Raw genomic sequence first — 25,950 nt, forward strand, 5'->3', positions numbered from 1 at the left:
AATGGGGTTTGGGTAAGAACTGGGTTCGCTAGATAGACTAGGCTTTGAGACTCATCAGAAAATGTCGACCATTGAGCAGTAACCAGAGACCTAACATACCCTTTGATTCCAAAACAGTCTAGATAATGGGAGTCTCAGATACAGTCTTCAAACATCAAGATCAACCATGGAATCTAGAAACCGTTTATCAGGTAACAAGAGAGTAGAAAGAGAAAACCTGGGCTTATGATAGTTGGGCAAGATCACTTGAATAGCTAGCAGGCCGGAATAAGGTTGAGAGCTCATCCACATGGATCCTAAGGATGATGAGGATGGCCAAAGAAAATGAAACGCGCGGCGGCTAAACAGAGGGGGTAAAGGAATCCCCAGCTCCGGTGGGAGCATCCATGGATCTGCCAAGCTCAGAGAGTGCCAAGATGTTGCAACGGAAGTCCAAAAACAGGGGGAAGGTTGCAGCTCTGAAGGATATCTCACCAAACAACGATGCCGTCTCCACCTGGAGAGGCTCAGGTGACGATATGGGAGAGGGTTTTGCAGAGGCGGATTGCAAGCTGGATTGGGGAATTGAGGGAGCAAGGGACTTTGAATCCGTCGACGGTGAGGCTAAGCTGATGCAGGCGAGGATGGGGTTCAACGGAACCATCCTCTGGAGTCGATTTGAGGCAGGCCTTCGTCTAGACCTGAGGTAAAGGATCTGATTTGGGAAGGTTGCAAAAGGGGAGAGCGATGGGGAAAGAAAACTTGAAACATAAAACTAAAGAAACAGAGGAAATAACAGAGAAGAGCAGCGGTTGAGATAGCCCGACGCCGGCGAGCAAAAGCTCTGCCGGTGTTGGAGAAGTTCGATGGTAGCGGCACCTCGATAATAGTGCATGGGAGAAAAAGGTTATTAGGGTTTTTTATATGTGGTCTACTACTTACCTCCTTCAGTTTCTCTTTTACTTTCTGAATTTTATATGTAAGTTGGAGAGATCATGACGTTCACTGACAAAACTAGACTGGAATTAATTGTGTTGTTTTTCAAGTCTCAAAAGATTGATGTTTTTGGTATTTTTTTTCGTTTGACCATATCATAATCCATTGAAAGGGAATGTCTGTACGGATGGCCAATGTGAATACCGACTAACACAATTGACAGCTCTAGTGTGACCATGGGAAGAGCAGTAACAAGACATTTGTTTCTTAGGTTTTTACTGTATGTAAGCAAGTTATATGTTCAATTGGCAAAGTGAAAATATAAAATCAAAATTTATTGAAGTAATTTAGTATTGCAAAGATTAAAAAAAACAAAAAGCAAATAATTTGACAACTCAAAAATGGTCTTTGTAGTAAATTTAACTAGGAAAGATTCATAAAAACAGACTGAGCATTTTAACATTTTAAAATTATTCTGAATCAACTCTGTTATGTTCAAAAAATTTACGAAAACATAACAATACATTTTTTTTGTTGCTTCATTTGAGTTGTTGACTTATCTGACCAAGTCCAATTCATTGTTCTTGTTTTGGATTTAATAAATCAGGCGACATGTGTTGTGTTAATGTGTAGGGGTTATGGTCAAACATGGTATCTGTATCTTAAGACCAGTTCGTCCGGTTTGATGACTATACTTGCCAGAATTGGTTCCACTTCAGATTCGACATGAAACTATTTAACGTTGTTCCACAAAGGTCTTAGATTCACAATAACTTTCATGATTCAACTTAAGTTAGTTTACACAATCAGGAATGAATAATGGCATTGGCATGGCCATGGCCGATCAAAATCTGCAAATTCAAGTTCTCATTACCAGACAACAAATATGAAGGAATCAACATAAAACCATCTTCGGGCTGTTCATTCTTCACTTTCTGAATGTTCTTCAACATGAATCCTTGCTTCAGTAAGTTATCAACGGTTATCTTCGCTATACTGCATGAAAACTTACCCACTCCTGGTGCCGAAGGTGCAATACAGCTGACACTAACATACACAGCGTGCAACGCCCTGAAAACTTGAACTACAATCACATGCCCATCGTTTTCTTCCTGAAGAATCGTGGTCTTCTCGTTGAGGTCCAAGCTAATGGTTAAACGAGTATTCCACATGAACGAGATCAGGTCATCTTTGTGTTCAGCACGGACGTGGTTGTTGAGATCCTTGTAATAGCCAGTGTAGTTGCAGTCACGTATGGGGCAGGAGCAAGGGGTGAAAACACAGAACTTCTCGTGGCTAAATCGGTTTCCGTAGAAAGTATTCTCTTTACACCCGTATCTGGCATTTGGACATGAGACTATAGATGATTCTATAACCTTCTCCATGGCTCTGCAGCGAACGTAACCGATGGGTAATGTGCATGAGGGGCATATGTTCCTCACTTTGGTGCAGCACAAAGAACAAGCCAAATGACCATTATCACACTGAACACATAGCCACAAACATATTACAAACAATGACAAATTCTAGTAGCACCTGTATCGTTAAAATTTCCATTCTTATCTATTCCCTTAACCTACACAAGTATCAAATCCCAATTTCACATCTTCCTAGTGATGACTCTAAACCTAGAAATGGATTGGTGAAATTGGAGAAGGCATCAATTAGAAAGAAGAATCAAAACCTGAAAAATTGGATTCTTCAATGGCTCACAGCAAATAGGACAATCGAGAACATCTGGATCCAACAACGTTACAGAAAGAGACGAATCTTTGTTCGACGACGAACTCTGACTATTTACGAATTTACCAAATCGTCTCTCCTCTGTCACAATTTCACGATCGCTGTCATCAGAGTCCGTTCCCCTTCCTCGATTCTGTGTTTCTTCGTCTTCGTCTTCTTCACCGGAACTTCCGGCGTCTGAGCTCTCGACGTTTTCTTCATCTTCATCGATTGAAGGAAGTCGTTGTCTTTTCCGGGATTGATGATTGTTGCTTGGTCCTTCTCCGTCGTCTCCGCAGCAAATTGAGAATCTCGCCATCGCCTGATCGGAGTAAGTCAGATCTACGATTGATTTTTTTAAGAGAGAGATGATAATTTTGGTCACATGTAAATGTGTGGTTTAAAATTTGGTAAATCAAAATCAAACCTAACCGAATTGAACCGGTTATAACAATTCGGTTTCAATTCGGTGGGAAAACGTTTGGCAGCTAAAAACTATAGAACTATACATGGGTGGGGTGAACCTCTCCATTCACCTCCTTATAAAATAAGGAAATAAAATCTGTATGCATTATTATAAAATTAAAAAAACTTAAACCGCTCTTTAATAAACCCAAAACATATAAAATTTAAATTCTAACCATCTCATTTGTGAACCCAAACCGATATATAATTTCGTTCTACTTGTAAAATCTAAACCCTAAACATCTCATTTGTGAACCCAAACCGACATATAATTTTGTTCTAATTGTGAAATATAAACCCTAACATCTCATTTGTGAACCCAAACCGACATATAATTTTGTTCTACTTGTAAAATCTAAATCCTAACCATCTCATTTGTAAACCCAAACCGACATATAATTTCATTATAATTGTAAAATCTAAACCCTAACCACCTCATTTGTAAACCCAAACCGACATATAATTTCATTTTAATTGTAAAATCTAAACCATAACCACTTCATTTGTAAACCCAAACCGACATATAATTTTATTCTAATTTTAAAAATCTAAACCAAGCCAGATTTAACTTTCCTTAATTAAAAGTATACAGAATTTGTTTCCTTAATTTGGTTTGCTTTTTAATTTAATTTTGATTTATTTTTTAAATAAAATATTAGATGAAAGATTTTGATTGGCTGAGAGAAGAGGGGGTGAATGGAGAGGTTCACCCCCAGGGGTGAACCTAAGTATTTTTCAAAACTATAGCACCGGACACCGGTTATAATCCGTTCTGTCTTTTTTTTTTTTTTTTTTTTTTTTTTTTTTTCAACCAAACATTAAATTAGAAGATAACTCCAGAGTTTGTTGCCCAAACCGGAGGAAAAAAGATTACAAAAGAAGATGCATAAAGTAAAGATCTCGAAGATCGGGCAAGGCAATCTGCCTGTACATTATCTGTGTGCGGAATCCTCGATAGCTTGAAGGAAGGAAAGGATGAACGTAGCAAGCTGAAGTCGTCTAATAAATTGAAGAAAGCGGGCCATTCTTCAGGAGATTTCACATTGCCACTAATTCTGCGCAATCCGTCTCGAAATTCTGGCAATCTATCCTTGACTCCACTAGGCACTCCATCGCCCAAATCAACGCCTGAAGCTCCGAGTATACGGGAGAAGGACTGCGTCGCTGACTTCGTGCGCCTAAAAGTATCATTGAATCCTCATCATTACAAAGCCACCATCCTAAACCTTCCAGAGGATCCGAAACTTTCCAAGAACCATCGACCTGACATCGGGGACCGGGATCCCGATCCTCCAAAGATGAGGGATGTAGAGAATCCGAATTGAAGGATTTGACCTCCTCCCAAAGCAGCTTATCAGATGTCATCTGATTAATAATTTCAACTGGCTCAGCCTCAGTACCCTGATAAACTTTCTTATTCCTATCTTTCCAGATTGACCAAACAAGCCACGGTAAAGTAAAACTTAAGCCCGAGGCCAACGACAGGGACAACACCCTCCAGTAAATGAAATCTAAATTCGTGAAAACAGAATTATAGGGAAAACATTCCCGACAAAAATCCTGTGAAAATAACTCCCAAATCCGACGGGATCGAGGACACTCAAAAAGTACATGATTAATAGGCTCACCCGCCAGACCACATGTTGGACAGATAGGATCGCACCGAACTCCCCTATAAGCCAGACGTTCCATCACCGGAAGGGACCCAGAGGCTATTTGCCAGAAAAAATGCTGAATTTTTGAGGGAACCTCGAGCGTGTGCCCTAAGAGCCGTGCACGTCGGTCCATATTCGACTTCTTTAATTAAAGCACGTGCTTGGCGGTAGCCAGATTTGACCGTATACCTTTCTGATTTAAAATAATGCCATATCAATTGATGATTTTTAGGGATCCGTTCTATCTTTTATCATCATTACTTTTTAGGGATTTTGATGATTTCAATAAAATCATAGAAAATCAAACAAGTGAAAGATCTTTAAGAATTGTTATAGAGTTTTCTAAAATTTTATCGATTATTTTTCCAATAATTTTGTAAAGTTTTATAAACAATCTTAATATTTTAATCATTCTGTCTATAATTTTGTTTTGTAAGGAAAAATATATAAAATCATAAATCAATAAGACAATAATTTAATTCATTAACAATTATAAATTCTTTTGTTTTAGCTGAATAACACAATATTAATTCTTAATCCAATAACACCATATTCATTAAGATTTTATATGAATTTTTACAAATCATATACTAATAATAATACTAAACTTTAAGAGAGTTTAACAAAATCTTATTTGAAAAACAACATATTCTACATAACATTTAAAGTCATTAAAACTCTATTTTGACAAACCAATAACACCCCCTTAGTCTTTAGCGCACATCACAGTTTTCAATACTAACGGAGAGAACATACTAAAATATAGTCATCATGTATTCAAAATATTAGTTATATTTAGATTTGATATATCCAATTACCAAAATTATAATTAGAAATCCGTAGATATTATCTATTTCTTGACAAAAAAAATTAACTAAAATTTCCTGAAGTTTTAAAACATATTTGTCAAGTTTTAATCAAAAATTATTTAAATTTAACTTTTTAAAAATAATTCACTATTTCATATATTCGAAAATAAACCAAAAGAAATTGGACAAACCGAATCCAAACCAAAATTCTGAATACTCGAATATATATGAAACTCTTTTACCCCTAATAGCGAACAGATCTAGAACTGAATCGAATACCCAAATGTGCATGCCTTTGATATTATTTCAGTATGACGAAATAAGACAAATTCTAAGATTAACTGGCCAATTATATGTCGTTTAGATCAAATGGCCCGTTTTGAGTCCATTGAACCAAAGAATAGAGTTTTTTCAATTCCAAATTTTAAAGTTTTAAACAATAAAAAAAATTGATGGGGTAACCATTATTACTTTTAGTTTTAGAGATTTTGACTTTAAAATTTTGACTGCAGAGAATTTGAATTTAGATGTTTTGGTCGTAGAAACTTTAACTGTTAAAATCTGATTGGTAATAAACAAGTTTAGAAGATGTACATCAAAGTTGTTTGTTTATTACTATTATTATTATTATTATTATTATTATTATTATTATTATAATAATAATAATAATTATTATTATTATTATTATTATTATTATTATTATTATTATTATTATTATTATTAATAAATATAATTTATGGTAGAAATGAATTCATATAGCAAATTTAGTGACAAAAATAACTTTTTACGTTGATATCTAATCTTATTTTAGTTATGTAAATCAGTCAAATATGTGATTTCTATTGAAAATTAATTAAAAGCATACAACTATAAGGATAAAAAATGGATTTTTGAGTTGACAAAAAAAGAATGGATTTTTGATGATGATGACAATATAATAATAATTACTAGTAAAATGTAGTCTTAAAATAAAGGAAAAAATGAGAATGATTGATTTATAAAGATAAAATATGTTAAAATATATATAAACTTGTAGAGAGTCTTAAAAATATAATGGGGGAAAATAAAGATTTTTAGATTTGTTTGTTTTAAAGAAGTGACTTTGAAAGCTTAAAAAAAAAAAAAGTAAAATCAGCTGATTGGCTGTCAAAGCTTTAAATATTCCTAAAGAAAAGTCATCCCCCCAATCATCCCAAAAATGATATCAAACAAGAGTCCTACGATTTGGGGACTCTTTTTTTTCTTCTTACTTTCGATTTGATCATGATTCAGAATCCTTTCAGTTTGGTCATGAATTGGAATTATTTCTATACGTAATTTGAAAAGTTCGATCTTTTAGTCTAATTTCGAGGAATGGAGAAGAAGAATCTTGCGATGAGAAGAAGGGTAGTGTTGGTTCCAGCTCCAGCACAAGGACATATAACTCCGATGATGCAACTCGCGAGAGCACTTCACTTTAAAGGTTTCGCTATTACAGTTGCTCAAACCAAGTTCAACTACTTAAACCCTTCAACTGATTTGTCTGATTTTCAGTTTGTCACCATCCCAGAGACCTTACCAGAGTCTGAGTTTAATAATCTTGGACCAGGAAGGTTTATGGTTAAGCTAGCTAAAGAGTGTCATGTTAGCTTTAAGGAGTTGTTAGGTATGTTGTTGGTTAATGAAGAAGAAGAGATCGCTTGTGTTATCTACGATGAGTTCATGTACTTTGTTGAACCAGCAGTTACAGAGTTTAAGCTTCGTAACGTTATTTTAAGTACTACAAGTGCATCAGCTTTTGTTTGTCGCTTCGTTGTGTGCAAACTCTATGCTAAAGATGGGTTGGCTCAACTTAAAGGTAATATATGATTCTAGTATTATTTTCAATCGCCTTTTTTCATGTGTTCGCGTTTAACAGTATGGGTTTGCAGAAGGCAGTGGGCGAGAAGAGGAGCTAGTACCAGAGTTAGATCCTATACGGTACAAAGACCTGCCAGTTTCAGCATTTGCATCAGTAGAATATTCAGTGGAGTTGTTTAAGAATACATGTTATAAAGGGACAGCTTCCTCTGTGATAATCAACACAGTAAGGTGTTTAGATATGTCATCCTTGGAGTGGCTTCAACAAGAACTAGAAATTCCGGTGTATCCTATAGGCCCTCTTCACATGGCGGTTACAGCTCCTCCGACGAGTCTTTTAGAAGAGAACGTGAGCTGCATAGAATGGCTTAACATACAAAGGTCGAGCTCGGTGATTTATATAAGTTTGGGAAGCATAAATTCGATGGAAACTAAAGAAGCGTTGGAAATGGCTTCGGGTTTGGTTAGTAGTAACCAAAACTTCTTGTGGGTGATCCGACCAGGATCCATACGTGGTTCTGAAATGTCTGAGGAAGAGTTGTTTAGTAAGATGATAACATTGGATCGAGGTTACATTGTGAAATGGGCACCGCAGAAGCAAGTGCTTGCACATTCTGCGGTTGGAGCGTTTTGGAGCCATTGTGGATGGAACTCGACTCTAGAAAGCCTTGGTGAAGGAGTTCCAATGATATGTAGGCCTTTCACTGCTGATCAAAAGGGGAATGCAAGGTACTTGGAATGTGTGTGGAAAGTAGGGATTCAAGTGGAAGGTGAGCTAGAGAGAGGAGCGGTCGAGAGAGCTGTGAAGAGGTTAATGGTTGATGATGAAGGTATTGAGATGAAGCGAAGAGCACTAAGTTTGAAAGAGAAACTCAAAGCCTCTGTTTTAGCTGCAGGCTCTTCACACAACTCACTTAATGACTTCATCAACACTTTGTGAACTTATGAATCTCATGTTCCAATGGAATTTGACCTACATGACAGTGGCAACCTCTGCATATTCCTAGGCACAAATAAGGCTTTTTGCGTCTCCGCTACTGATTATCCTGGCCTACATCCGTCTACTTTGGAAGTTTTGGATCGGGCTTGGCTTCTACGACCTCGCACCCCTCACTCTCCATGATCTCACTGGTTCCGCCCCCAACTCTATTCACTACATGTGGCTTGCCCCTCTCCAGTAACTCTGTTGTAGCCTCTTTTTTATTGCTTCTGATTTTCTTTCATGTTTTTTGTTTGACGACTAAGTGGTGTTTTAGAGAAGAACTAGTGGATTATCCCCAGGTAGCAGGTATATTAGATTTATTTACTATTTTTATATGAAGAAGATACCATCACAAAACTGTTTGTTATTCTGTAGATCCAAAAGCAACTACAAATATATTAATTAAACTTAAAAATAGGTAAATGATATTTTCATCTCTTTAACTTAATATTTGACTTTTTTTTAAAAAAAATATCTCTTTAACTTAATAGTTTAGTTTGTTTTTATTTTAGAAACAATTATTCATGTGACTACATATTTAACATAAATATACATTTAATTTTTAATGGCATATATTTTAAGTTATCATGTAGCTAATGTATCACCATGTATGTTAAAATTATTGAATATAATCGTTTGCATATTATTTTGCCGTGAAAAACTCTTTGATTCATCAAAATATATTATTTCGATAAATCGTTTCTTAAATTCAATGTGTACGAACTAAGTTGTATCTTTGTAAACTCCTTTTGAAATCAATATATTGAGTTAGAGGTTTAAAAGGAAACACTTTGATTTATTGACCTTTTGCGGGAAATCGAGCTAGAAGTTATGTGGTACAAATGATTAAAGCAAAAATACAATGGTTCTTAGATATCAATATTTTTTTTAAAAATATTTAACTTAGTTTTTAATTCTTTTTAGTTACTTTAGTATGCAAGTAGAAAAACTACCATGATGTTGTATTTAACATTGTAATTTTAAAAAAAAAACCTACAGTAAAACTTCTATCTAAAAGATTGACGCCAAAATAGCATATCCAAATTAAAAGAAAACCTATCGAAGCCACAATTAATAAGGTCGGGACCATGAAATTTTATTAATTTATACATAAATTAATAATTATTAATTTATCGATTAATTTATGAACAGATTTTTAATTTTCATAATTTTGAAAATTTTATTTACAATAAGATACTTTTGTTATCATTCATATTTTTAAAGAATTTTTTAATTTATAATCTTCGCTATCATAATTGCTAAGTTTAGAGTTTAGGTAAAAATGATAAATGTTAGAAGTTTAGAGTTTAGAAGAAATTGCTACTAGTATCATTCATGGTAATGATGAAGTCAAAGAAGATCTTGAGGTAATTTTAGAACCAATTACATGTAAAGAAGCAATTATCGCATTTAAGACTCTCCACAATTTTTGGATGCGATTTGAAAAGACGACAATGAAAAAGATTAGAGATTAGCTACAATAAAAATGCAAATTCAAGAATATACAAACATTAATAGAGTCATATTTCACAAGATTTTCTTAGATATATATATATATATATATATTATTTGATTATTAATTTATGATATTGATGAGACCATATTTTTACATAGGATTTCCAAAAAAATTATTGTCTTATTAATTTATCGAAATGTGTCATTTTTTACACTGGCCCAACTCAGAACCGGAAGAATTTATTATTTATAGCGAATACTAATTTAAAGAGTATTAATTTATAGAGGTTCTACTATATATGACACTATTAATTTAGTTGTTTATTGTTTTTTTTTTTTCTGTATAGGAAGTTATCCACAGTAATTTTCATTTAAAAATCAAAATTTATTTTTTCTTGGTATTAGTCTTTATAGTATTTCTCATTCATCTTGTCATTTATCTTCTAACTGTCTCTATTATTTTTTAATCTATGTAGTGCGGTGCATATGGGAGTTTTTTTGCTATGTTAGCTAGTGAAGAGAGTAATATGCCTGGGATATTGAACGAAATGAAGTCCTCATTAAGAATCAAAGACGAAAGCGAAGTACTGTAAATCATCTTCATCACTTATTTGTTTGTTTACCTCTCTGTTTTGTCACTGGTGGTGCTTATTGACCAAATTCATTACTCTCTTTTGTTTAGTTCATTTATTTTATTTATTTATCAATCTTTCTCCTGAGATACCTCATACCAATCTTCTTTGTTCAACATCCAATATTTTTTCGTGAAAGACATTTATAAAACTAAACCAAAAGCAAGCAATAACTCTCTTTGTTTGGCCACATAGTTTCTTTACTCATGTACTTGTATATTATTCATTGATGAACCAAACAAAATGACTTATCGAAAAGGTTATGAAGCATAGTTGACATGCTTATTTTTTTACTGGAGAATAAAACTGTGAAAGTTACCTCAAGTATCAATTTTTTTTGTCTTGGTAAAACATATTCACTCGAAGAATTTATCTATTGACATCACACAAAACTTAGATAAAATATCTCGTGTTCCTTGAAACAACATGTTCACGTCTTAATTACATGTGTATAAACCTAAAGCTGTTCAATTAAACTTGCAAAGTTGTAAGCTTGTGATATCAAATTAAATTACAAGAGTCAAATTCATTATAAACTGGTTCCATATCAATCAACAGAATATAAGAACTGCAACACTACAATATGCATCCAAAACATGACAAATGGTGATACCTTGTCAGTTGTCATGTTGCTGAGACTTCAACCAGCTACTGATAAAAACATCGGTTTTTCCTTGAGTCTCCTTCTTCATCGGCATAGGGTACTGAAATGAATTAAATAAATTAAAAATTATCATAAGAGATTTACACGTCTAAAGCAAGTCCCAGAAGCTAAACACAAGTGTGAAAATCTTATCAACTAAATAATGTTGTTTAGAACAAAAACATATCACCGTTCCAAGTTCCAAACAGTTGAAAGTCAAATACCTAATTTAGGATTCTTACAACAATACTCAAGTTCCTTCATCAAAAAGCCTGCACTATAAACCAAAATTCACCAACCATGGAGACATGGCTTTAACGACCTTTTCCACAAACATTATCTCAATACATGTGCTATATAGGCCACGTCAGAGAAGAAATAGGTCTATATGAGATTCACAAAAACAGACACCAAAAAAATTAAAATTTGAGACGAAATTCATGGTTTACATGTTGCTGAGGTGATGATGTCAGACGATTACAATCCCAAAAAAAAAGAATACGACCAATAACTTGTTGAGAAGAACAACCAAGAAGTAAGCCATCGAAGCTTACATAGTTTGCTCCTTCAGCAGGAATCGCAACAACATCAAGTTCATACCATTTCTCAAAATGAAGTTTCAGTGTGTTTACTCAAGGTAGAAGGATGAATTCGTGTTCTTGGGTGGTGTTAGGTGATTTATAGTAGTTCATAGAAAGGCTAATCGACATATATTGGACTGAGAATGATTAATTCCAATTTCCGTTTCAGTAGAGGAGAAGTTAAATCACAAATACGATATGAGAGTCAAGTAGTGGAGTTTAAATAAGGACTGAATACATGAGTTTAAGAATCTTACTTGTGAATAACTGTTGATTGAGTGTTGATGATTCATCTTCTTTGTTGAGAATCTCAAACAACGGCCAATGGACAAAAAAAAAACAGAGGTGAGTGGAAGGAATAATCTTTTGTCTTTTTCCTACATGGGCCAAAAAAAACAAACGATATGGACTTTTAAATGGGCTGTTTCGAGCATATAGTAGATCCACTATCGTTTGTTTTTTTTGGCCCATGTAGGAAAACTGCGCTATTATATATAGTGCATATCGTTGCTGAGGTGAATTTGGCCAAACAATCAATGCTAAGGTAGACATTCTCAAATGAGAGAAAACTGCGCTATTATATATAGGATTTGTTTTTCTTTTTCAAATTAAGTGATGTTCAAGTTAAAAACTAGCGGGCCAATTGTATCTTATTGAGTTTTATATGGGCTGTTTCGAGCATATAGATCCACTAAACCCGTTGACGTCAAAGAGAAAATGATTTGAATCAAACACGAACCCTAATAAAAATTTGGGGATTTTTTAGTTTGATCAAGAGTCATGAATTTGTTCAACAGTTCGAAAGCTGAACCTATTAGAACATCCTACATTAGTTGGGATTAGTTTTTTTTTTTGGGTAGTTTATAGGTGATGTAGCAACTTTTTATGAAGAGCTAGTTTATAGAATTAGTTAGGCCACATTGATATTAGAGTCCATGGTTTGCCCAACAAGCAAATTCTCATAAAAATGATTTCTCATCGATGTATATAAGTGGTATGTCTGATTGTATTTCCGAGATGTTGGGCTTGAGCAGTTCTTCGTTGGATCGTTTCCCACCCACATCTTTAGAGAGTTATGGGTAATTTCCATACCTTATCCATAGCAGGAGTTATTTAACCACTTTAGGTCAAACTAAAAAACACTTTTCACCTTTTAGCCACCTCTAAAATTTTGGACACTTATACACTTCAAGTGATGTCATGCAACCTAAACGAAACCGATATGGTTACGTTTGTTTCTGTTTGAGTAACCTTGGTCGACTATAGGCTAGTTGATACAGTAGAATGCGCAAAATATTTAGAGGATATTGGGATGGAGCATTTGACAAGAGCATATTGTAAGGGGGAGAGATATAATATAATGTCAAGCAACACTTGTGAGTCTTTGAATAATGTCCTCACAAAGCGAAAACATATCCGATTGTCTACATGTTGGAGTTCATTAGTGAGGTGCGATGGTTTTGAGAAAGGAGGAAAAAAGCTGCCAAGTGTAAGTCTTTGGTAACTCCTGAAGTTGATGACCGGATTTTGCAAGATCTTCCTGAATCTAGGAAGTTTTTAGGTGTTATGTCTTGACCATGGAGTTACCAAGTGACTAGCAATTCAGGAGAGTATTTCCATGTTGTTCTCCACCAATGTACGTGTACCTTTCTTGTGTACACAAGGTTAGGAATTCCATGTGAACACGGTTTAGCGGCTGCAATTCATTTTGGTATAAATCGAAAGTCTGTGGCTTCTAGGTGGTATATACTAAACACGTTTACAGATTCTTATCAAGAACAAGTTTTACCTATTGAGGATCCAAACGACGTCGAAATACCAGTTGGTGACTCGGAAGTTAATTTTTTCCCTCTACATAGTAGACGACCACCATGAAGGGCAACTTCAAAGAGGATACTGTCAAAGGAGAAAACAGGGTTAGTAGTTATTGTTTCTAAATTTGAGATTTCGATTATATTTTTTGAAATTATATATAGTTGATCTGAAGAAGAACTTTTCCAATTATTATTACCTGAAAAAAGAAAAAAATGACCTCTACCAAATAATTTTACCAGATGTAGAATCTCCAGCCATAACAGGAAGATTTGCAAAAATTTGATTTAAATACCCTAGTACTCCTGTCTACGGACTAATGTACGATGTATTTTGCTAGTACTGTGTATGTTGTGTATCTCATTACTTTGTATACTATATAAGATGAATGTTATGTATATTTTTTTTAATGTACGGTTCTTTGCATCCGGTGTACGTATACTCAAGTCAGTAATGTTATGTATGAATATTTTCATATTATTGTGTACGTACGTAGAAATTATTCCACGTACATTAATATATTGGCTGCATCGTACATATGATAAGAAATGTTATTGGAAACATTAATTAGAGTTCATTAAATATAACACATTGGTTTCATTATATAAGAAAGTCCATAATACAAAGCAGGGAAAAAGGCCATTCTGACCAGTACAATCTCAAAAGTGTCAATTTATACATGTACAAACTCTCGGTGCCAATTTCTACCTATACTCAAATAAAATTCAATACCCAATTATAAAAAAGTGCCGATTTCAAAGTCAAAATTAATAAATATTAGTCAAGCGCTGACTCAGAAGACACGTATTAGATGAAGTGGCATCGTAAATTAAAACGACGTCGTTTTGATGCTGTAATTTCGTTTTAAAAAAAAAATGTAAGACTCTAGATTTGAACCCGGGTCCGTCAAAGAATGAATCAAAGCTTTAACCATATGATCCAGCAGCTTTATTCAAAATATTAGGGAACTTTATTGTTTATAATCATATCCGCCCGTGAGAATCTATCTCCTCTTCCTCTTCTTCTCTTTCTTGGCATCATTAATGGCTGCTCCGTCGTGGTTTATTCTCCATCTAGATCCGCCTCTGTTGGTCCAATTGCTAATTGATTACATCTATATTTCCCAAGATTTGATTTTTTAACTTTTTGATTCTTTTAAAATTTTGAATTTTGGAGATTCTATGTTCCTCTTTGATCACAATCATCATCACTAGGGTTTTTGTTTTCCAGTAAAAATTAAGGAATGAGTAAGGCAAAATTATGATGCCATTAACGATGTCAAGGAAGAGAAGAAGAGGAAGAGGAGGGAGATTCTCGGGGGTGGATAGGATATAATTATTAATGTTCCCAAGTATACTGAATGAGGCTGTTGGATCATATGGTTAAAGCTTTGATAAAATCTTGGATGGACCCGGTTCGAGTCTGGGGTCTTGCTTTCTTTGTTTTGTAAAACGAAATTACAGCATCAAAACGACGTCGTTTTAATATACCATGCCACTTCATCTACTACGTGTCATCTGTGTCAGCTCTTGATTTTGACTTTGAAATCGGCACTTTTTTATAATTGGGTATGAAATTTGAATTTTATTTGAGTATAGGTAGAAATTAGCATTGAGAGTTTGTACAAGTATAAATTGACACTTTTGACATTGTACAGATCAGAAATGGCCCTTTTCCCATACAAAGCAACATAGTTTCATCTTAACATATAAAGCACTAACATAAAATTATAAAGCATAGACCATGTAAGGAGAAAATTTTATGCTTCAGCCGCCCAAACATCAAAAGTTCACCTTATAAACACATGCACATCTCATGTGCATACCAGTAGAAAAAACAGGTTTTACACCCATTGACATACATGCAACGCGTACCACATGGGGGTGGTTGGACAAATCTCCAAGCTCGTTCCCATCAGGGGGTCCTCGGAGGTGAAGGTTGGTTATATGGAACATGACCTGGTCAGCCATTTCGACTGCGTTGTTCAACTGAGGGAGCTTCTCCCATAACATATTTGCAAATGTATCAGCCTCGACGCCATTACCGGTGCATGTTGCAAACAAAACATTGGTGAAGTTCACATATGGATCAATATGTGCAACTTAACGAATCAGTGCCATACCTTCACCAACAGTTGGAAAGTTAAAGGCACTTATGCCTTCAAGGTACATCGCCACGATGTTTCCCCTTTGCAGGAGAAGTTCAAAATACGCCATAAACTTGGACTCCAGTTGGATGAAGTGAGGCCATGTGACAAACTGAGCGAGTGAGACAGTGTTCATGTCGATGCTGTTGACCGCTTCTATCAATACAAAGAGTGGTTTCATAGAAACAGGGATGAATTTGACGAGAACGCTTGTAGGGTTTGGTATCAAACCTTAACACAATTGTCAATATACCTTTCTCTCCAGGTCGAACAAGTTTTGGGCACTCATCATCACCTCCCACCCATGTTGCCTCATCCCATTTGTGGCCAGCATTAATGAGATTTTAAATGTTCTCAATTTGATGGTCTTCCACCTCATCATGCCATAACAAGGATCCACGAGAACTATGCTCCTCTGGTTAAACAATACGGGTAATAACCACCTAGAAAATGATACATGTATTAAGTAAATATACACATATTAGATAATTTTAACTTTTCTATCATCCACATACATATATACACTTCAGTGCTAATGGACATACCTCTTTAGCGGCCTCACATGCGAAGATGCTTGCTGTTCGGATTGGGCGCATATTTGCCAGATTATGAATTGATCTTTTAGTGAATGCATGATCGTCTTTGTCAGCTGGTATTAATTTTGCAAGTGATGGGACAGTCTGAAATACCAGCAGCTGGAGGGCAAGAGGAAATCCATGAACAACTAATGACCGTCGCTTGCAACTTTTCATTGTAGTGTCAACGTCTGCCGGAAAACTGAACCCTGTAATAGTCTCCAACGTCCGATAAAATGACATCCTTCCCCATGGGTATTTGAAGAAAAAAATCAATAATCTTGGTCATCTCCACTGTTTTGGAACAAGGTTTGACTAGCTTAGTAAAGCAAGTGAGGACACCATCTACTATTATTATTAACGATAAAGCTAATTTCTTCCACATTTCCATCTATCAGTCTCCAACTTCTGAACCAACTCGGAGATTGTTGGTTCCTTATTTTTTCCGAATAGTGTATCCCAAACAGTCTAACATCCTCTTTCCTTTTTAGCCACTGCTTTCACATCTCTCTTTTTTGGATACTTTCCACATTTGAGACCTGTTATCATAGCGAATTCTGTTAATCCAAACTTTATTGGATGACCACCAAAAAACATCCACATCTCATGCCATTTTTTGGTCACCAACTGACGGAAAACTAATCCATGAATAAGCTTCCTTGAAAATGAAGACTTGTTCCGAGGGATGCGAAAAAGCTGCCCAAATGGAGACTTTAACAGATTTTCCATTTCCTTTGTTCCCTTCAGCACTTTTGCTATTATAGGAAGATACTCCGGTTTAGAATATGCGTTGATCTTAATTAGGGGTTATGGTCGCAAATAACCTTCTCGGTAAATCCAATCTCCTTCGAGATATATTCTTTTCTTCTTCCGGTTCCATCCTACCAATTCCTGCAACATATGAATGAATTGTACTACATTTTTATCAAACAAAACTATAACAATTGCAATTATACGTACACAACAAAAATAAAACAGATTCTCAAACCATCGAATTTACTAACAATGTACATACACAACAACAATGAATGTGTCCCAAATTTCTCATATCCAATATAGGTACATAACATCGAATAAAAAAATTACGTACATAGCATCAAACATATTATTCTATACATACACAACAACAATGAAAAATATAGTGTGTACCAAATTTCACATTTAGGGTACACAAATTGTAAAACACTTGTACACAACTAGGGTTCTACTTTCTTTCCCCGCTGCAAATACATAATTAATCATAAAATTTAAAAACCTTTGGAATCAAATCAATTCCCAAATTGCTTTATTCGATAAACCTATCTCACAAATGTAGGATTTCGGTTGCAATCTTCGTTCAATCAAATGGGAAAGTCAATCCAATCACTTACCCATATAACAAATAAATTTAAAATTACCTTCTTAATCTTCACTGGAAATCGAATACCCAGTGAAGCTACTCCCCGGAGTTCTTCTTCGTGGAGTACCTTCATAATGTCTTCCTCCTCTTCTTCTTCTTCTCGGAGATCTACACACCTTATTCTCACAAGAATTCTACTAGCTCAAATCGCCAGTTTCTTCTCGCCAGAGTTCTACAACCCAAATCAAACAACCAAAATTGTCGCCTACACTCTCTCCTTCTTTTCTTCGTTTCTACCGAAACAAAGATTTACTTTTTAGTTTAACTTTTTAAACTTTTTAAATTAATTAAACAATGCAATGGTTGGTTATTAAATTAATTTTAAATTAATTAAACAATGCAATGGTTGGTTATTAAATGAATATTTTTAATTAACTGTAACAGTGCATCGGTTGGGTTGTAATTGGTCAGTTACAAGGGTATAGTTGTCTTTTTTATGAGGTGGCTAATCCGTGGAAACTCTCTTTCACTTTGCCAAACCGTGAGAGAAATTTTTTTTTTGGAGTGTTTGATGAAATTTTCTTTTAGAATATTCCACATCGGTTGAGATTAGTTTCCTTTGGTAGTTTATATGTGATGTGGCCACCTATTTGGCCATATAAAAGGCATGTTTTGTTGTATTTTCGAGATGTTGGACTTGAGCAGTTTCCGTTAGACCGTTTCCCACCCGCATATCTCGAGATGCTATTAGAAATCCCACATTGGTTGGGATTAGTTTCCTTGGGTAGTTTATATGTGATGTGACAATCCTTCTCTCTAGAGCTAGCTTGGTACAAGGTTTAAATCGGTTTTGGAGAAGGGTTTTTGGTTTCTGGTTTTTAGTTTTTGGTTTTATGTTTTTATTTCAATGAGATATTATTGAGCTTTGATTAGGATTTGTCTTTCTGGTGTTTATCTTTCGGGTGTTTTTCTTTATTTTCCTATGATTCAATAGTTCTAAACCTTTGTATGAGCTTTAATAAACTATGCGTCCATTGTTCTTGAAACTCTAATTGAGACCTATCACTAATCGTTGGTACATACATGCTGGAACGTATGGCTCTAATACCATACGTTCTTAAACAAACCCAGGATAAAATATATAGATTATATATTTTAGATTGTTGTATAATTATAGAAAACCAAGTTTATAGATAAAACGATTAACTTAAAATAAAGACAAGAGGGATGATTAAAACTTACTTTATTTAAACTTGATTTAAATACAAGAGTAAAGGTACAAACTTTGAAAACAAACTTATGAAAACTAGAGAGTAGGATGTATAGGGAATTTGTGAATGATCGCTAAAAACACTCTGCCCTCTCCTATTACTCTCACTTCCTTATTTATACAAAGATGTATGAAGTTGCGTAAGTTGTTGTAGACGTGTCCTATTTTTGGGATTGCGAGAGATGACTAATCCTTTATTGATTGAAGTCTTTGTCTTGTTGCATAGTCTTGAAGTCTTCATTTCTTGATCTTGAAGTCTTGTATTGATAGTTGAGCTGTTGCATAATTGGGTTTTTGTCTTCATCTTGCCTTGGAAAATGGAGTCTTGATGGAGTCGGTGGAAGAGGTTGCTTCTTTCTTCTACAAGATTATATATTAAATATATGTATTTATATTACAAGCACATAATATAGTAAATATATATACATTACAAGCATGATTTATCAACTTAAAAATATTTTAAAAGAGCTGTAGCAGCATACTTTCACGTTTTTTTTTTTTTTTTTTTTTTTTTTTTTTTTTTTTTTTTTTTTTTTTTCAGATAATCATGTTTTAGAATGGATCGTCGTCTTGCGTATTGTTGTCTTGCGTTACATCATCTTCGTCGTATGAGGAGGATATTTGCATCACAATTGTCTCGAGGAGTTTCTTGAGTTTTTCTTTGCCTTTACTTTTCTTGGATCTGGAGGAAGTTGTTGATTCTGTAGGACTTGGTGGTTTGCAAGGCGAAGTTTTCGTTTGAATAGGTGGTAATGCTTGAGATACTATAGCGATGGATTGCTTAATTTGTTGATGTGTCTGGATCCATTTCTCCAAGTTGGATAAAGAGCAGCGGTCGAGGTTGTACTTGTCCCACCATTTGATTCTGCATTCTCGGACTAGTGAATATGGCATCTCCGGTACGATGGGTAGAAGGTTGTAGTGCCAAGATAGTATCCAGGGTATTCCCATATCTATGTGGAAAGCTATCTTTGGTAGAGGGCCGATGAGTTGGTGCTTTTCGTGTTTAATGTAGTAGGGTAGTGAAACCTTGGGTATTTGAGGAGGATATATGTCATCGGTTGGGCCAAACCAGTACCACCATTCGTAGAACCATCCTGGTATTGTCTTAGGGAAATGAAAGTCGAAGGAGAGGAACCAGGAGTGATCATAGGTTCGTAAGTAAAAGGTGTGGAGAAAGGCTTTCTGGTAATTGAAACAAGGTTTTTATTTGGGTGGTGAATGATGATGAATGTATGCAATGGTGAGATATGAATGAATGGATGGTAAGGTGTTTCAATTCGCCTTATGCAGTTGCAGCATAAGAGGTGTCAATCCTATCTGAGTGTTTGTGAACAATCAAGACATGCATATGAGACTAAGTCAAGCCAAATGTAAGGGTTGTTTGTCACTAACAATCCTATGATGAAAATGCAAAATGCAGAAAGTAAACTACAAGAACTAGATGCTAAATGTAAATGGAACAGAATGATTATGACTAATATGAAGCTAGAACAGAAATAGAAACTACAATAATGAACAATCGCAAGACAATAATGAATAGGACAATAAGTAAATGCAACAGAAATGCAAATAGAATGAGACTAGAGTTAAGACAGGACAACTACAAATCATAAACCAAAGTTCTGGGGAAGAACTCGAGCAAGCACTCGATCGAGTGTAGATCGAGTGCAGGGTTGAGCTGGACTAAACGCAAAAATAGAGCAACACAATAAAAACATAGCAATGCAAAAACGAATCAAACAACAAGCAAGCAACAGGATTAAGACTAAAAAATCAATAAACAAAGAAGGCCTTGAAGAGGGATTCATGGGCTGAACTAATCATTGTGGTTATCTAACTTGGTCAACAAATCTCAAGCAAACTTTGAGCTAATCTCTAGACATATAAATCTAAGACAAGTTTCCTCCACTCTCATGGCAAGAAACAATCAAACCTATGCATCTCTAGACTTGTTCTCACAAAGTAAAGAATCTACACAAGCAGGCATTAAGCAATACATCTCAAACCAAACAAGACCTCTAATCTCTTAGCAAGCCTAATGGTAAGCTCTAGATCTAGCCTTATCTATGCTTCTTAAACATTGGTGTGATGCTAAGATGCTTGAAATCAAACCCTACCTTCTTAGATATAGGATCAGCATTAAGAACATCTAGCCTAGAAGAGATCTACAACAATCAAGCTTGACCAAAGCAACAAGCCACAAGATCAATCCAGCCTAACCCATCCTCAAGATCCTAGAGAACTACTCACAAGAACACATGATGAACAAAGTCAAAAACCCAGAAAAATACGAAACTTGCATCATTAGAAAGATGAAACAAAGATCTACAATATTGGAGAAAGAATCAAACTCGAATTCTCAATATTAAGAAAGTTATGGAACCAACAATATTGAAGAATTTAGTCTTTTCTCCTTAAAAACAAGTACAAGATCTAAGAAAAATAAAAGTGCAAAAGAAATAATTCCCAAAAGGGTAAAAACTAGGTTTAGAGAATATCTAAAAAGCTGGACTCTTTTGGTGGCTGCAGGTACAAGGCTTTTTATAGGAGAGGGAGTGGAAGCCCTAAAAATACTAAAAGACAAAATAGTCAACGGCTCGGTCAACTCGACCTGTGCTCGGTCGAGTGGCAGGTCGAGCTGGCTTCGCTCGTGCATCCTCCACTCGGTCGAGTCCTCCTCAGCACACGGTCGAGTGTCTGGTCGAGTGTGCGGTCGAGTTGGACTCCGGACCTTGGTTCTTCAGCCTTAACTCTCTTGCTTTCCCTTCATGATTGCTTCACTTCTCCTCAGCATTGCTTCCATGCTCCTTAAGCTCCAAAATCACCTGATTATGCATGAAAAGATGCAAATGCAATGCAACTAATTCTAATGCATGATTAGTCCTAAAGCTATGCAATAATGGTGGAAATGGCTAGCAAAAGATGCAAAAGATGTGAATATAATAAGGGAAAACTTGGTAAAATATATGAACAGCAACACCCCCAAACTTAGTCTTTGCTTGCCCTCAAGCAAATAAACAAGACATAAGAAGGTATGTGAGGTTTGAAAATGGGATCTCAGCTCCTAAAGCTTGCAAATAGACCATCTAGAATCAATGTCCAAGTTACTAGTACTATGATGCAAGTTGAATGAGATGTACTTAAAGACTTTAGACAAGCATATCACAACCTTTACTGATTTGAGCCTAGGATATCCACATGCATTCAAATCAACCATTTCCTTTAACATTCATTAATCAAGAACATGAATCAATTCTATGCAATGCTTAAACTCATTTGGCTTGGAGGTAAGGGTTTTGAGACAATGATGGTCTCTTTTTAGAGTGAGGCTTGTCAATATAAAGGTTTTCTCATAAAATGGATTGAGCTTTAGAAGAATGCTAAAGGTAAGAATACTTAGACACATACAAGAACAAAACCTTGTCTACCCAAAGGCACCCAAAGTATTTATCCTATCAATCTAAACCCAAATGATCCTAGTGCTACCCTTTAACTTCTTCTTTTTCTTTCACCCTTTTCTCTTTTGGTTTTCAAGTATTAGGAGAGGTTTCTTATTTGATCTTTCTAGTGGGATGGGGGATTCTTACTTATTTGCTATGGTCCTCTTTTCTTCTTATTCTTAAGACATACAAGCATTTTGCTAGACTTTTTTTTTCTTTAACTAGAACCATCTTCAACAATTTTTACTTCGCATCCTTTCACTAGACTTTGCTTAAACACATTCTCCTCTTAAAGACTCTACCCTTTTTCTTTCTATTTTTCCTCTTTTCTTTTCAAAACAGCCAAGTCCCAAACCCAACAAGTGAACCACCTAGTCCTATCTAGTTTGAAAAATGCAAACTAGAACTACACAAGGTCTTACTCTTGTCAGTTCAAACCTAACACTTTCTACCAAGCTCAATCCCAAAAATAGGCCTCACACACACAAGAATAAACATGGCGTGAAAGAAGGGTTGGTTAAGGGGTAGGGAAACTGATTTCAATGGTTTAATCAGCTACTTGGATCAACAAGAGTGGTAAAAAGGAGAAAGATGATCCAAATATATATATGGTATCCATGAGTTTAAAGCAATGCACACATTGATAATTGAGATTCAATATTAGGTTCTTATAAATAGGAAATGGTGTCAAATTACAACATGCTTCAATTTAGACCAAATACAATGCAGGAATTCAAAGCTTGGTTCAACCTTATGCTTCTAACCACTCAACTAGCATCAAAGTACTATTAACTTGGGCATTGATCCTAGTCTAGTGAATAAGCAAGCTAATAAGGAAATACTCATCATAGATCCCTAATGCAAATATTATACAATCCTATATGAAACATGCTAAACAAGATCCTAATATGCAATGCAAACTACATGAACACTCTTTTTTTATAAAGATTTTTGCAAACATTTTTCAAATTTTTAGGGTTTTTCTATGCTTTAGATGCTTATGCAAATACTAATATGAAGATGCTAAAAATTTGAAATAAGAACACAAAACACAATGTCAAATGCTATCTCAAACCCTCCCCCAAACTTAAATCACACAGTCCCTTCTGTGAAAGAAATTTGTAAGAGGATTCAAGATCAAAAACAAAACATAATCTGAGATGCAATGGTATTTACAAGTGAAGGTGATAGTGGTAATTCAAGGATTGGAGAAGAAGTTGTCCACATCCTCTTGCATGCTATCAAAGGTGTAGTTGGGGTCTTCTTGGTGACTTGGAGATGGAGATTGGGGCAGCTCGACGACGGCGATCGATCGGCACTCGGTCGAGTTCGTGCTCGAGTGGGGGGGGGGGGTCGAGCTGGACCGCGTGTGTCCCTCTCTTCTTCAGTTTAGACTCCCTTGCTTCACTGACCATGAAAACACCAAAACAAAACTCAAAATACAAAAATCCTAAGCAATATATACAGAGATACCTTAGGGACTTCCTCCCTAATGAGCTTTTTTTATAGTCACTAAGCTTGACTTCTATAGGTCTTCAAGCTTGAGGGGCATCCTTGAGAAGCATTGTGCACTTCTCATGTGTCTCCTTCTCTCCCAAATACTTCTTAACTCTCTGACCATTGACTGTAAAGTCATTACCATCCTTGTTGAGAAGTGTGACAGCTCCATAAGGTAAAATCTCTTTTATTTCAAAAGGACCTCCCCATCTACTTTTCAACTTCCTAGGGAATAACTTGAGTTTTGAATTGTAAAGTAAGGCTTGGTCTCCAGGCTTTAGGTCTTTGATGAGAATCTTCTTATCATGGAAGGCCTTAGTCCTTTCCTTGTAGATTTTGGAGTTTTCATAAGCTTCCAATCTGATCTCCTCAAGTTCATGCAAATCAAGGCTTCTCTTAGCTTGTGCTGTTTCAAGATCCAAGTTCAAAAGTTTGATTGCCCATAGAGCCTTGTACTCAACTTCCACTGGGAGGTGACAAGACTTTCCATACACAAGCTGGAATGGGGTTCTTCCTATAGGTGTCTTGAAAGCTGTCCTATAAGCCCAAAGTGTTTTATCAAGTTTACTAGACCAGTCTTTTCTTGTTGCTCCTACTATTCTTGATAGAATGGCCTTGATCTGTTTGTTTGACACCTCAACTTGCCCACTTGTTTGAGGGTGATAGGCTGTAGACACCTTGTGCTTAACTCCATACTTCCTTAGCATCCCTTCAAAAATCTTGTTAATGAAGTGTGTCCCTCCATCACTTATTACAACTCTTGGGATTCCATACCTTGGAAAGATTATGGTCTTGAAAAGTTTGAGAACCACCTTATGATCATTGGTGGGGCTGGCAATGGCTTCTACCCATTTGGAGACATAGTCCACTGCTACTAAGATGTAGGTATTCCCATTTGAAGGAGGGTTAAAATGTCCCATGAAATCAATTCCCTACACATCAAATATCTCAACTTCAAGAATTGGATTTTGGGGCATCTCATTCCTTCTTGTGATATTCCCCATTCTTTGGCAAGCATCACATTTTGTGATGAACTTGTGAGTGTCCTTGAATAATGTAGGCCACCATAGACCAGCTTGTAAGACTTTCTGGGCTGTCTTAAAAGGTGCAAAATGGCCTCCATAAGCAGAACCATGGCAATGTCCTAACACTCCTTCAACTTCATTCTCTGCTATGCACCTTCTAAACAATCCATCTGATCCCTTCTTGTATAAGTAAGGTTCATCCCAATAGTATCCATTGATGTCCTTGAGGAGCTTCTTCTTCCTATAGGGGTCCATGTCTACTGGGATTTCTTCACATACTTTGTAATTGACTATATCAGCATACCAAGACAGATCCTCACTCTCAAGTGCCATCCACTCTTCCATCTCATCCTGCTCGATCGAGTACCCAAACCAACTCGGCCGAGTGTCTGTTCGAGTAGGGGGTCGAGCTGTAGGCCGTGTTGTCCCAATCAGAATCAGTTTCTCTTCAGGCATTGAATCATCAATTGGAATCTCCTCTTCTATCCTCATCCTGGACAAATGATCAGCTACTCCATTCTCTATCCCCTTTTTATCAACTATCTCCATGTCAAATTCTTGGAGAAGCAAAATCCATCTCAACAACCTTGGTTTTGTATCCTTCTTTGAGTAGATGTGCCTCAAAGCAGCATGATCAGTATACACAATTACCTTTGACCCTACTAAGTAGCTTCTGAATTTTTCAAAAGCAAACACTACTACTAGGAGCTCTTTCTCTGTTGTTGAATATCTCCCTTGAGTCTCATCCAAGGTTCTACTTGCATAATGAATCACATGCAGCTTCTTATCCCTTTTCTGCCCTAGGACTGCTCCTACTGCAAAGTCTGAAGCATCACACATAATCTCAAATGGAAGATCCCAGTTTGGAGCTTGGACTGTTGGAGCTGAAATCAAAGCAGCCTTGATCTCCTTGAAAGCTTTCAAGCATTCTTCATCAAAGTTGAACTCAGTTTCCTTACAAAGCAACCTTGTCAATGGCCTAGCGATCTTTGAAAAATCCTTGATGAATCTTCTATAAAACCCAGCATGACCAAGAAAGCTTCTTATGTCCTTGACTGTCTTTGGTGGTTGAAGTTGAACCATGACTTCAATCTTTGCCTTATCAACCTCAATCCCTTTCTCTGAAATCTTATGACCAAGAACTA

At 35.8% G+C, this 25,950-nt stretch overlaps 3 protein-coding genes, 1 long non-coding RNA gene and 1 pseudogene across 4 annotated transcripts; 2 read left to right on the forward strand and 3 right to left on the reverse strand.

Annotated features, from left to right (window-relative positions):
* Window positions 1-1,657: 1,657 nt before the first annotated feature.
* LOC104733046 (E3 ubiquitin-protein ligase SINA-like 10) lies at window positions 1,658-3,145 on the reverse strand. The gene is made up of 2 exons (XM_010452664.3): window positions 2,600-3,145; window positions 1,658-2,399 (listed from the first exon to the last, which is right to left on the reverse strand). The coding sequence occupies exons 1-2, from the start codon at window positions 2,954-2,956 to the stop codon at window positions 1,722-1,724; spliced, it is 1,035 nt and encodes a 344-aa protein (XP_010450966.2). The 5' UTR covers window positions 2,957-3,145; the 3' UTR covers window positions 1,658-1,721.
* Window positions 3,146-4,140: 995 nt separating this feature from the next.
* LOC147932903 (uncharacterized) lies at window positions 4,141-4,890 on the reverse strand. Its single transcript, XM_087477222.1, has one exon. The coding sequence runs from the start codon at window positions 4,888-4,890 to the stop codon at window positions 4,141-4,143; it is 750 nt and encodes a 249-aa protein (XP_087333348.1).
* Window positions 4,891-6,734: 1,844 nt separating this feature from the next.
* On the forward strand, window positions 6,735-8,744 carry LOC104733044 (UDP-glycosyltransferase 76E7). The gene is made up of 2 exons (XM_010452663.3): window positions 6,735-7,403; window positions 7,477-8,744. Exons 1-2 carry the CDS (start codon window positions 6,920-6,922, stop codon window positions 8,343-8,345), a joined length of 1,353 nt encoding a protein of 450 aa, XP_010450965.2. The 5' UTR covers window positions 6,735-6,919; the 3' UTR covers window positions 8,346-8,744.
* Window positions 8,745-10,867: 2,123 nt separating this feature from the next.
* Window positions 10,868-12,038, reverse strand: LOC147932904 (uncharacterized). Its single transcript, XR_015575032.1, has 2 exons — window positions 11,956-12,038; window positions 10,868-11,178 (listed from the first exon to the last, which is right to left on the reverse strand). It is a non-coding gene; the product is annotated as an uncharacterized LOC147932904 (long non-coding RNA).
* A 1,020-nt stretch (window positions 12,039-13,058) lies between these two features.
* LOC147932905 (uncharacterized) lies at window positions 13,059-13,801 on the forward strand (annotated as a pseudogene).
* Window positions 13,802-25,950: the final 12,149 nt, after the last annotated feature.

Source organism: Camelina sativa, chromosome 12 (assembly GCF_030686135.1).
Source record: "Camelina sativa cultivar CO46 ecotype springtype chromosome 12, ASM3068613v1".
NCBI lineage: Eukaryota > Viridiplantae > Streptophyta > Magnoliopsida > Brassicales > Brassicaceae > Camelina > Camelina sativa.

Excerpts from the sequence above, each read along its gene's own strand:
- LOC104733046 (XM_010452664.3), bottom strand. The coding sequence starts at position 2,956 with ATGGCGAGATTCTCAATTTGCTGCGGAGACGACGGAGAAGGACCAAGC. Across the intron at positions 2,400-2,599 it reads TGAAGAATCCAATTTTTCAG|TGTGATAATGGTCATTTGGC; the intron begins GTTTTGATTCTT and ends CTATGTGTTCAG.
- LOC147932903 (XM_087477222.1), bottom strand. The coding sequence starts at position 4,890 with ATGGACCGACGTGCACGGCTCTTAGGGCACACGCTCGAGGTTCCCTCA.
- LOC104733044 (XM_010452663.3), top strand. The coding sequence starts at position 6,920 with ATGGAGAAGAAGAATCTTGCGATGAGAAGAAGGGTAGTGTTGGTTCCA. Across the intron at positions 7,404-7,476 it reads TGGGTTGGCTCAACTTAAAG|AAGGCAGTGGGCGAGAAGAG; the intron begins GTAATATATGAT and ends ATGGGTTTGCAG.